The 13,493-nt window shown below is 36.8% G+C and overlaps 1 protein-coding gene across 1 annotated transcript in view; it reads left to right on the top strand.

Annotated features, from left to right (window-relative positions):
• The first annotated feature begins 2,450 nt into the window (after window positions 1-2,450).
• The window catches only part of LOC136751021 (interphotoreceptor matrix proteoglycan 2-like), a 31,709-nt gene continuing 20,666 nt past the window's right edge, over window positions 2,451-13,493 (top strand). Inside the window, exons 1-8 of the mRNA XM_066706255.1 lie at window positions 2,451-2,657; window positions 2,865-3,125; window positions 7,895-8,061; window positions 8,746-8,771; window positions 9,144-9,176; window positions 10,785-10,837; window positions 12,815-12,906; window positions 13,194-13,358. Of these exons, the coding sequence (XP_066562352.1) occupies window positions 2,576-2,657; window positions 2,865-3,125; window positions 7,895-8,061; window positions 8,746-8,771; window positions 9,144-9,176; window positions 10,785-10,837; window positions 12,815-12,906; window positions 13,194-13,358 (879 nt within the window). The 5' untranslated portion in view covers window positions 2,451-2,575. The remainder of the gene's footprint in view (window positions 2,658-2,864; window positions 3,126-7,894; window positions 8,062-8,745; window positions 8,772-9,143; window positions 9,177-10,784; window positions 10,838-12,814; window positions 12,907-13,193; window positions 13,359-13,493) is intronic.

Genomic DNA, 13,493 nt, shown 5'->3' with positions numbered 1-13,493 from the left:
TTTTGTGTTTTTGCAGGTGTAAGGTGTTGGGCATGGAAATGCAGAGAAGAACATCAAAGACAAGTGCCCATGAAAGATAACAGAGCACAAGCAGCAGTCTATAATGATACCAGTCACTTCCATGATACATTCTTCTTGCAGACCACTAGACGATTTACAGTGGGGGTTAATAGATAATAGATTCAGCTACTAAGGTTAAATAACGGGCCACTTCTTTAATCACACAGTGAAGTACTGCAACTCATTCCACAACAAGAAGCGATTAACACATCCTTTCCAACATACTTATCAGTATTCTTTTGAAGCAATACATTTTACCACAGATCATGTAGTCAGGATGCAGAAAATTGTTTCTCACTCAGGCTGATTAGGTAGCTTATTACAGGCCACCTGGGTTCGCTCTATATTAGATATAGAAATCTAAATATAGAAATAGAAAATTAAAATATCAGCTAAGCCCTGTCGAGTCTACCTTTCCATCATATAGGCCTAGTGTAATTATAATGAAACTGACTGCTTGAGACAGCTTATGAAGACGGTAAGGATTTGAATCAGAGTAACTTATGTAACTAGTCACGTGTTCTCCATAACAGTCAGCTCAATACTCCTTTCACACTAACCGTGAAGAGAACACACTTCTGTTAAATCGCTGTTTTCAAATAATTGAACTACAATGGATATGATTGGGGTGAAATATGTTGTGATGAAGAAACAACTATAGCAAGCATTTGGCTTAATCACAGCATCACACCATCTGTAAATGATGCTTGCCTAAAGTATATTACCTATAGAATAAGCTTTCAAGATGGTGAAGTAGATTTCATAATTAGTTGAGAACTTATATTTATTGGGGCATGCTACATACATTTCATGGCACACATTAAGTAATTAAATTCAACCAGTCTAACACTGGCTCCATATAACATATATGCGGTTTTAGTTCAGGCCTACAATTAATCTCCAGACATCAAATCTAAACATTACAAATATATATTAATTCCATGTTACATAAACTCCATAGAAGTAATACAATTATACATTACACAAACACAACAACAAATGTGAAAACTCTCATTATTAAAAAATAATCTGTAACCTTTATGTTACTATCCCTTCATGCTATTCATATTATTCTAACTGTTTTCCACGCAAAAACTGATCCAGCAATGTAAACACAATGCTGTGATTTGGATTGTGTGCTTATGTTGTGATTGGGACATCCAGAAACATGAATATACACTCACCTAAAGGATTATTAGGAACACCATACTAATACTGTGTTTGACCCCCTTTCGCCTTCAGAACTGCCTTAATTCTACGTGGCATTGATTCAACAAGGTGCTGAAAGCATTCTTTAGAAATGTTGGCCCATATTGATAGGGTAGCATCTTGCAGTTGATGGAGATTTGTGGGATGCACATCCAGGGCACGAAGCTCCCGTTCCACCACATCCCAAAGATGCTCTATTGGGTTGAGATCTGGTGACTGTGGGGGCCAGTTTAGTACAGTGAACTCATTGTCATGTTCAAGAAACCAATTTGAAATGATTCGACCTTTGTGACATGGTGTATTATCCTGCTGGAAGTAGCCATCAGAGGATGGGTACATGGTGGTCATAAAGGGATGGACATGGTCAGAAACAATGCTCAGGTAAGCCGTGGCATTTAAATGATGCCCAATTGGCACTAAGGGGCCTAAAGTGTGCCAAGAAAACATCCCCCACACCATTACACCACCACCACCAGCCTGCACAGTGGTAACAAGGCATGATGGATCCATGTTCTCATTCTGTTTACGCCAAATTCTGACTCTACCATCTGAATGTCTCAACAGAAATCGAGACTCATCAGACCAGGCAACATTTTTCCAGTCTTCAACTGTCCAATTTTGGTGAGCTTGTGCAAATTGTAGCCTCTTTTTCCTATTTGTAGTGGAGATGAGTGGTACCCGGTGGGGTCTTCTGCTGTTGTAGCCCATCCGCCTCAAGGTTGTACGTGTTGTGGCTTCACAAATGCTTTGCTGCATACCTCGGTTGTAACGAGTGGTTATTTCAGTCAAAGTTGCTCTTCTATCAGCTTGAATCAGTCGGCCCATTCTCCTCTGACCTCTAGCATCAACAAAGCATTTTCGCCCACAGGACTGCCGCATACTGGATGTTTTTCCCTTTTCACACCATTCTTTGTAAACCCTAGAAATGGTTCAGCGTGAAAATCCCAGTAACTGAGCAGATTGTGAAATACTCAGACCGGCCCGTTCACACAAGCAATATATTCAAAGATCAATTAGCGCAATTAGTTAATTACGTTTCTAAGCGCTCTTGCTCAGTCTTACTAACTGCATGACGAGCTGTTAAAAGGCTTAGCAAATAGGATTAAAGGGAACAAAAAAAACTCTTTGTAAAGTCCCATCTGTTTACCTGAGTGAGGAGCTGTCTTCAGCACCACCCCAGTTACATTTCCCGAACGGGCAACTCTTCCAACGTAACCATTAGCACAGGCCTATGTAAACATATGTAACCTCAGTGAATATATTCCAACATTAAAAACTAAAACTAAAGGAGCAGATATATTTTTTTATGATGCCACACTTACCCTGGAAATGTTTTCTGTGCGTTCTTGTTTTCAACTCTGCGAGAGGACTGCTTGAAATCAGTACAGGTATCTATACATCTGCAATTCATTGTATGTATATATGAAAAGTTGTTGAAGGTATTTTAAACAATCTATTAGCGCTTGTGTGATTTTTAAAAGAGAATTTAGGTGTAGTTCTAGAATGTTTGGATTGAGAGGGGTGAAAGTATTTTGTGTGTATGTATGGTGTTTGGAGTATCTATCATAATGCTGTAAAAACTAATTCTGTTTCAGCTGCCACTCAAGGGATTTACGCAGATGGTTTACAAACACAAAATGAACAGGTGAAGTTGCCGGAAAATGGCAGGATACTATTTAGTCCATCAAGTGTTCAAAGAGCACCTCCACTAAATGCCTTCCCAAGTCCAAGGGGAAAAAGAGCAGCCATGTCGAGGAGAAAACGCAACGTCCTGTTCCCCAGTGGAGTCCAGGTTTGTCCACAGGACACTGTTCAGCAAGCCATTACAAACCATCTGAAATACTTCAATCTCCGAGGTAAGCTGCTTGTCATTATTATTATCATGAATCAGTATTTAACCAGTAATGAAGGTTACAGCGCTATTTAAATGTATATTTATAAAAAAATATAAATGTGAATGCAGTGAAGAATATTGTTACAAAATGTGTATATGTCTCGTACAGGACACTTCTCTTAATAACCAATAGTATTGCAGTAGCACCCCCAACATTTTGAGCACTGACACCTAACTTTACACATCAGCCAAATTACATTTTTTAATAAGATGCATGGAAGTAAACTAAGGCCAATAAGTCATACCCGTCAGTCAAAGGAAACAACTTTCTTCACCACTCCATCGAATCAAACAATCTTAACTAAGAGAGAGCTTTCCTCCTACAACTTTTCAAATCATATAATGCAATCATTTTTTCAATAACAATTCCTTTAACATATAAATACTAGTCAAATAAAGAAAGACAGCCAATGTGTCGTAGAGAACAGCCAAAGTATCATGCGGGGCAGCCAGAATTTGCTCCAGGACGTGTGCTAATATCAGTTACATTTGACTTCTAATACATTGTATTAATGAACAGAGCTTTGAATAAACACTTGCAAATGCAACACAACGTTTCAAAACGGAAAACAACAACACAAACATAATCATAATTATTAGTATTATGATTTTTATTCTACCAATACTACTACTACTACTACTACTACTACTACTACTACTACTACTACTACTACTACTACTAATAATAATAATAATAATAATAATAATACTGATAACTCATCTACACCAGGCTAAAGCACGCTTTTTCAAGTACCTGTTATAGCAAATATAATTCTATGACCATGTAAGTCACAACTGCAGTTGTAACAGGTGTTCCTATTTGTTGTGACTTGAAGGTAGACACTACTAAATCTGCCATTTCTGTCTGTAGACCATATAGAAGAGATCAACTTAGAGACTGATATTTATTTAACAACGTTATTTTCTTTTATATTTACTTACCTTATTTAACATTTTCATGATTTATTTTGGATTCACAAGAAAAGTACTTTAATTCCTCCCAGTCAATCATTTTGAAGCTAATGTTTACTGCTTTTCTACTGAATAATGTCACACAAAATAGGACAATTTGCATTTTTCATACATATAAAAACATACTTTTAATCAATTTACCTAAAAAAATATTATGCCCCTCACCATGTTGAATGAAAACATGATACATCCTCTAATTATATTTATTAGAGCACCAAAATAGCATGCTGGCCAAAGTAATTCATACATTGTGAAATTTGAGCATGGATGTCCAACTTTTCAGTGATCACTCCTATGAAATGCATAGTTGTTAAATAACATATCCAAATTTTAATAATAAAAATACATTATATTTTCCCAAGGAAGTGGTAGTGTGTAAATATTGACAGTAATTTACAGGTTTTTCTTTTTGTGAAATAGTACATTTCTACCAAATCTCTGCAGGGGTTATGCAATAGATTTATGAGGCCTTGGGCAATGAAGGAGAGTTACGTGAGTCACCTTTCTTTACCCATGGCGGGTGTGGAACACGATGAGTCCCATGTGCTTCTTAAGTTATTGGAAGAATCCCAGATGTCCTTATTTGGTACTTCAGACTAGCAGTCTTGATATCTAGTTGTGTAATACGCAAGTTATTTCCCAATGCAGACATATTTTTGTGATTGTGTTTAGGCTCTGTTTTGCTATATTAACATTTGTGTTGAAATTTTGAAGAAACGTCTTTGCCTAAACTTATTTTACTTTAATGTACATCGTTCAAATAGATGCTTTGTCACATAAATACAGATCTTGAAGACATCATACACATGAATGTGAATGGCATCATTTTAAAAAGTGGAATTCATATTTAATTACACGTTCTATGCAGAAATGTTTCCTGACATGATGTTTATCATACTTATAATGAATGTACTCAAAGAACATTCAGGCCAGATAGACTATTATTTTGATTGCTGTGGACCACATGAGAGCCTCTCTTTGATGATTAGGACTGCATTGGAAACTTCATGACAGTCTGGGTGCATTAGATGTCAAGCTTTAGAATAATCAAAAACAAAAAAAGGTTCTGTTCATGTTAGTGGCTCTTGTTGGTTTATGTTTAGGATAACATGGAACATGCATACTTTAAACAGCCCAGACCGACCATCATCAGTGCCTTGGTAATCAAACAAATACACCAATGAATTGGACTGATAGGTGTTAATTAAGCCCCTTTTAAAGGTTTTAAGTCCACATCTTTGAATATGACTCCTAATATTTAGGCTGTATATGAAGATTTTCTGCAATTCTATATATTTGTATATATTCGTATGATTTGTAAATATGGAGATGCCTGAACTTGTTTGAGTTTAAGATGATGTCACTGACCTCCACTGACACTGACCTCCAGAGCACTTACACCACCAGACATAATTATACCAGTTTAGACTTGAACATTTTGTATATTTATAAATAATCCAAAACTGATCTCCAGAAAGTTCCAACATATTACAGAATGATTCATTTTTTAAATGTGATTTTACTCATTCCATACTCCAGAAACAGAAAGCCATAAAAAAATCCATCTATTGTTTATGTAAAATTGTACAAAAGGGAGACACAGGGATTTAAAAGGAGAAATCTGAAATTTCACTTGTGTTGTAAATTAGTACACTATACCATACTTTTGCCCATCTTATATTAATTGATACAATTCAGTTACAATATTCTTCCCTTGCTTTCCTTCACTAAGTTCTGTCAGAGTTTTTTTCCCTTTCACATGTATAACAAAGTTGTAGTTTGTAACATTTTTCCAGCAGCAGCTTATTGAAATGTATGTGCTGATGACTCACCTTGTGTTAGGATAAGAAGCTTTGTGAGTCCACCCACAAGGAGCATGTGTAGGTGGAAGTGGAAAGGAAGATTCCTCTCAATTAAAACGACAAGTACATGTCACACATGCCAAGCCAATGGATTAAGAGTGAATCCATCGCACAGTCCTTGGTGTGAACCCTGTTCACAATTTAAATAGCAAAGTCTACTCAGGATTCAGGAGATGAAACTTGCTGCCAAAAGAATACCTAATTATTTTGTATTAGTGTAGACTGTCTCTCTATTTTTGGTTTTGCTAACCTTTTAAAAACAGCTCTTCAATTGTCAATTATTTTATTTCATCTTCCATTACACAGTTATATGGGCTATGAGTATTGATATTAAATAATATGTTTTACAGGCTTTCGTTGCACTTCTGGCAATTTGTATTGTATAGCCACCCATTTATAAATTACTCTGTCACTGCATCAGCTGTATTGGATTAGAGATATCACTAGCACATTATTTTCTGTCTCTGTGATATTAAATTTCAAAATACTTTATACATTTAGGACATTTTTTCAAATTATAATTAAAACCAAAAGAGCTTGTTTAGGTGTATTATTATTATTATTATTATTATTATTATTATTATTATTTCTGAGCTGATACTTGTATCCATAGCAACTCTGATTCATACGTATGAGTCAGTGTATGTTAGCCAGGAGTGAATGGATGTAGTCCAATCTTCAAAGAACAAGGGCCTGATAGGTTACTAAGAAAAGGAGGATCCTGCATATGTTCTTTAGAAACAAAATAGAAACAGCATTAGGGACTGACAGCTTCAAGCCTTAGATTGTTTGATAGGAACATAATTTATGAGTCCCATATTAATAAGATGTTAACAGGTGTTCAAGGTGATCTTCTTCAGGGTGTAAAAAGTCATACTTACTTCTAAGAATATTGTCCAATGATTATGAATGACATAATTCAAGCAGAAAGGTTATTGGCAGCACCAGTCAGGTCTTTTCAATTCTGACTTTAATGTGGGTTTGGATGAATCACTGTATGCAAGTTTTTCTCAACAGTCTGGGTTTTTGACTTTACCAACACGGAATAATTTATATTGAAATCTACACTGCCTCATACTGCATATAAAACACTTTAAAAAATGTAATAAATTAAAAAATACAGGATGTGAGCTCCACATCAAAAGCCTATTCAACAAAGAAAAACATGGCATTCCCCAAAAGAAGATGTTCAATATTTTCCAAAGTAAATAGTTCAAGAGAGATTATAAAGGTACTGTATGTCTCACAGTTTCTGATTTAAGGAGAGATAAAGAAAGCTAATTGGGAACAGGCCGTACCGTGAGCACATTGTGCTAGCGTGGACAATGTAAAAGTCAGATTGAGTTTTGATGTTCTCTGGTGATGTTTTTTTAAGGAATCTGTAATAGATATGTTTTGTGTGACAGGAAGAACCACAATTATTATTTATTTATTTCTTTCTTGGCAGATGCCCTTATCCAGGGAGCGAATACGATACGAGGGAATTATGGCAATGAATTGTCTGCTTATCTGAAATGAAAACATATCAGGAAAACACAGATATGAAATTGGTACAGTTAGAGGTAGAAGCAGTATATTCTTTGCCCAGTTCATATCTTACCTCATTCAGATCTATGAAGCCATTCTAATCTGTTGTCACTGGCCTCTGGAAGCACAATGCTTTCGTCTTTGTTCTTTTACACCTTATTTGATGTCTTCCAGAAGAGAGTGCAAATGACGCAATGAGGGATTAAGGATGTTCCAATGATCCCATAACAAAGTGGTGGCTCTGCATTCTATTTCAGACACAAATGGATCACAAAATGCTAGATCTAGTTAGATTTCCTATTGTGTTTATGGGTACTAACTAGACTTTATTGACAAAACCTTCCACCACTGATGGTGTTCTCTTGTTCAGTGTGCCAAGAAACAATCTGGGAGGCATTTAAGATCTTCTGGGATCGACTGCCCGACCGTCAGGAGTACATGGGCTGGATGAAGCTCTGTCAGGAAGGGACCATCAATGTCTTTGAAATTGGCGCAAACTTCAGTCAATCAGAGGAGCATCTCCATTTGGTTCAGATTGTAAGTGACCCCTCCCTCATCTCTGGATGTTACCCTGATCTACTGTCCTGCCAATGTTCCTCTGCGTTTTGTGTCCTTGGACAACAGTTAAACATGATCACTCTACACTTTCATTAATAGTACTCATGCCAGGGAAAGGACACAAGATAAAGATGATGGTGATTAGCTTTAACACTTTCATCCTGAATCTCTTTGGCTACACTAAAGATATGCCCTGAAGTGTACTTATACTCTCTGGGCTTAACCCTGGCTAACACACTCATCTTCTTTGTGCTCTGAGGGTTTCTGTACTTCTGCTTTATAGAGGAGAAACCATTGTCAAATAATAAATAATACAATTTCACCACCTGTGGAAGAACTTCAAAATAAAGACACGCTGTTGGTTATATATTATAATCTCAGTTTTAGTATTCAGTTAGTGTTACTAAGTGTTGCTAAGTTTGAATGTTAGTCATAGGTCGTTTGGGGGTACAAAATATTGGGTAGCAACAGTGTTAAGAATGTCAAACCTTACTTTGTAAGCAATGACATTAAAATAGAATAGCCGGTTGTCTTGGTTTGTGATAGTATTGTGACTATTTCAAAACAGTTTAACGAAAGGTATATTTAAATGTTTATGTCTATGATAGTATTTTATTTATTTGTTTACTTAATATTTGATGTACAGTTTTTCTTCTGTTACAGAGAATGTCCCTCTCATCTCCCAGAAGGTAAGTAGAATATTATCTGTAATTTCTGAAGCCATGAGCTAGATTACTTTAAAACAACACCAATATAAGAAATACATTTAAATGCATCATAGCATTATAATGGTCCTTTAATTGGAGACTTTTTTAATGCAATTTGTGGCATTTTATACCAGCTTAAAAAAACTATATCAGAATAAATTATAAATAAGAAGTAAACACAAATTAATGAAAATTAAAAAGTAGCCCTTTAATTAAACTCCGACAATGAAAGCTTCTGTCCCCAAAATCTAATAAACTTTAGTGACACACACAGGAAGACACACTCAGATACCTGTGCTCATTGACTTCCAAACCTTCCTTCCTGTTTCCAATGTCCTTCTGCCCAATCTTCAGTGAGCCCACGAACTCATGGCTACACATGTGCAGGTAGGAACAATAATATTGACTATAGGAACACAGAACTTTGTTAGATCTGCTTTCCTAGAAACTCTCCAAACCCCCATATCATTAAGCTGCGACAGGCTTTTTCAGTTGTGCCAGGCAGTAGCTAGTTAAGGGTCCTTCCACAGTAGAATAACACCAATTTTGTGAACTCTTTAGCTAAACTTATTTTCCTTTTTCACAGGTTAGATACTTTTTATGTATTTTGTTTTTTTAAATTGTATTAAGTGTATTAAGTTTTATGTGTTGGACTACAATTGAGAAGTTGGTTATTTGGTGTTTACTATTTACTGTAAAAGGACCCAGTCACACTGCGTACCCTGGGAAGATCAGAGAGCATATATGTTTTATCTTATTATAAGGCATTTTATATTTTACTTGTATTTGACTATTTAGATTAATAATATTCTCTTTTAATAGCGAATCATGATTTGTGCTCTTGTAAATACCACAGCTCTCTCTTTCCCCAAGGCCTATCCTCTATGCATAAGTGTAATTCATTTATATTTACAGTGTTCATATGAATATGTGTCAGAATACTATTGACATACTGATTATTTTACACTATTAAAGTTATTTGTATGGAACAAGGAAGTTAAAATAAATCCTCCCCAAACTATAATCACTATTTGAATAATCTTCTTAATGTCAACACAGTTATGTGTTTAAATAAATCTTAAATATATATATATATATATATATATATATATATATATATATATATATATATATATATATATATATATATATATATATATATATATATATATACCTTAATGAATTGGAAATAAACTTTTACAATGCAGAAATCAGTGTATTACCATACATCCATATGCTTTAAGTTCATGAAAAATTGTCAGATTAAAAATAATGGTTCCACATATAAAATAGCATTTAATAATTTCCAGTAAAACCAATTTCATCATAAACATTTGTGTGACTGTGTGGTGTGTTCCGTTTATAAAAATGTATAACCAAGATGTCCCATTTATAACAAAGGTGTCCCATTTATAACCATTTATAACCAGGGTGTCCCATTTATAACCAGGGTGAAGGGTTGTGGTTGCTGAAGTATGGCATACTGAAGTAATATGCTAAAATAAGTCTGATTCACACCTTCCAGTATCTAGGTCTTTCAGCAGCAAATAGAGGTCACTAAATAATATAGTGTGAGCAAAGATTTCATGGGTGGAAAAAATCCAATAAATGCATCTTGAGTGCACTGCAAACCCCAATGTTTTCTGTTTCATGGGATTTCAGAGCACAATATACTCTTATTTATATGTGATTCATACGTCACGACTGAGAATCTTCACCAGGTTTGCCAATAGCACAGAGTCTCTAAAGCCTCTGTCTCTGTCATCTATTAAAAGTCTTGCTCTGAGAAGCTGAGTGTCTTTGAGCTTGAGTCTGAAGTTTCCTGTAACCTTCTCTCGTACTGCACCTACATGGTGTGCTGAAATCCAGACGAGCTGTAGCAGGCTTTTGTGAGATATATCTTTCCTGCATCCGAATCATATTTTAATCATTGAATGAATAGTCCTCTGTTCAGTCAACATGCAGATCCTGATTAACCACCTCTCTCTTTCTCAGCTCACAGACGCCAGTCCCTCCTACAACATCCGACACCATCACAACTCAAAGAGGTCTGTGTTACATATTTAGACCAGTACTAAGTAGTTTATGGTGAGGACATGTAGACTTCAGCTTGAGAAGGTTTTCTGTATACTTTGATCTATCTATCTATCTATCTATCTATCTATCTATCTATCTATCTATCTATCTATCTATCTATCTGCCTGTCTGTTTGTATGTCTGTCCATCTGTCTATCTGCATATTTCTTCTTCTTCTTCTTCTTCTTCTTCTTCTTCTTCTTCTTCTTCTTCTTCTTCTTCTTCTTCTTCTTCTTAATATTTATTGTCCTATATGACCTTATGAGTCTGGGTGTCCTCGTGGCCAATCTGCTCCTTGTGCACATCAGCGCTGAGGATCAACTGTTTAACCACCTTTAATCCTTTTAGAATTTTCTGGTCAGATGTATTCCTGCTAACAGCTGTCCACAAGATCAGGGGAATTGAGACAGTATAATTTCTCCTTATTTTGTGGACAGATGTCCGAAGAGCAGCACTGGCAACTTCTCAGTCAGAAACAGCTGTGATTGTGTGAACTGTAGGACTGTAGGATTGTGTGATGATTAGCCTTGAGCTCTTCTGTGCTGGGCCACCTCTTGACGTGGCTCGGGAACTTTCCTGCTGTTCGAACTAGATTGCCTGGCTTTCAGCACATATGTCACAGTTTAAAGTAGTGCCTAAACCAGATTAGCAACACTGCAGCTGCTGATTGATTAACTTACCTGCTGGGGGCATGTGGCTGTCAGATTTGAACATAGTGGTGGCCTGTCAATAGGTTGGGTAGAATGGGGGGACATGAGCTACTTGAAGACTGATAAAGAGAAATATGAAACCAACTGGTCTGGCTGTGTTTTGTAGAAATCTTACTTTCTTCTGTTGATGTTTTTGCTTCTGCCGGATCACTGCTTTTTAGGCCACCTTAAGATGTGCATGCAATTAAATAACTGGACATGAAGTGTAGGTCACAAAAGTCTTCCTCACATAATGATGGATGTGTATTTTTGCAAGCCTTGCAAATGATAGTGTCAGCCTGAATGTGTGGAATGATGTGGTGGAAAACGAGAAACACAAGGTCAGTTCTCCTTAAATAGTAACCCGTACTTCTGCTCTAAGCTTTTACAATGCAAGGAATATAGCATGCTGCATACAATGGGCACTCACTTTCTGGCTGCTTCTCCAAACCACTTGCAGGAGCCTGCTGACATTCTCATCCATAGAAGACTTTATGTGAAACACGCTATTGGTCAAAGACTACAGAGAAGTAATTCCACTGTTCATTGACACAATGGTGAACTAAACATTAAGCAGGTTCAGTAGCAGATCTTTGTACCTATATGCAAGCAGGAGGTGCTGCTCTCGCCAGCTTTAAAGAGTAAAAATAGGCCTTAGTGTTGCCATGACATGAATTCCTCCTTTCTAAGATATTGTAAACATTGGACTTTGTTGTGTTTCGCCTCCCTTGATCCTCCCTTGCTGTTGCACAGGATATTTATTTGGGCAAGAAAACTTGATTTTCTAGGAATATGGAGCTATCGTGTCATCATTCCAACTAAGTCGTATTGAAATGGAAACCTCTTGTATTAGTATATTCCCTGGTCAGCATCTTTCCGTTTCATTTAATGCACTTAGCACTTTGGTGTATATCTTCTTGAACTGTTAGTTTAATGAAAGCAGATCTTGTGCTTGAGCTCAGGAGACAGAAGTGGGCTGTGCCTACAGTACAGGTCCAGTGAAGGTTCATCACCCTGCTCATGTTTAAGAACACCGCCTGACCTTTTCCATTCAAGTGGAGGACGATCCTTGCTTGCAAACAGCTGGTTTTCTCAGCAGAGACCCTCAGATCTTGTGCCAGGAAGCACAGCTGACGTGGTGCTCAATACACAGGAGTTCTACTCTAAATAAGAAACACTTCTCTCTCCCTGGTATCGGTGCAAAACTGCTAATTCCTTTTGGCTACTCTCTCAATCCATTCCTTCTGTTTGTCTCACCAGATGAGGATGCCAGTGTACTCTGGCCACATATGGTCACTGAAGAAGTCACCCTAGCCAGCGGGAATAGTGTGATCGAGGAGACAGAAGGCAGAGTAAGCATGGATGGGAGTGACTTCTTCCCTGGGTTTATTTCTACAGATCTTTTGATGTAATTTTTGGGGGAATGAACACATGTGTAGTCTATGGTGTGATATCCAAATATTGTATCTCTTTAAAATGCAAAACTAGACCTGGACTGCTAAAGCCTTACAGGGTGAACAAACTATTCTGAGAAAACTGCACTAACCATAGTACCAAGAACCGTATTCCTGTCTAAGGACTGACCCAATGAATTTCTCTTAAGTCAGGCTTTTTGTGGTCTCTTTCCTTTGCTTTAAAGATTACCAATGAGATTGAAATTGACATCACAGAGAGGCCAGCCAGGCCGCTAGCAGAGCAAGTGGTGCATCTGAGCATTCAACTGACAGGAGAGAGTTACAGTGAGGACCTGAAAGATCCATCCAGCTCCCATTACCAGCAGTTGGCCCAGCAGTTCACTGAAAAGGTGAGTTACAGTCATCTACATAAGAATCACAGAAATATTTTGGTTCGGTTCCAAAACAGACTACAGTAGGATGTAAGTGGTTCAGAAAGAGAACAGTTTCAGAAATCACCAGGGTTAATGCAGGATGTAATTTCA

Source organism: Amia ocellicauda, chromosome 6 (genome assembly GCF_036373705.1).
Source record: "Amia ocellicauda isolate fAmiCal2 chromosome 6, fAmiCal2.hap1, whole genome shotgun sequence".
Lineage (NCBI taxonomy): Eukaryota > Metazoa > Chordata > Actinopteri > Amiiformes > Amiidae > Amia > Amia ocellicauda.
This window is presented reverse-complemented; position numbering and strand designations above follow the sequence as displayed.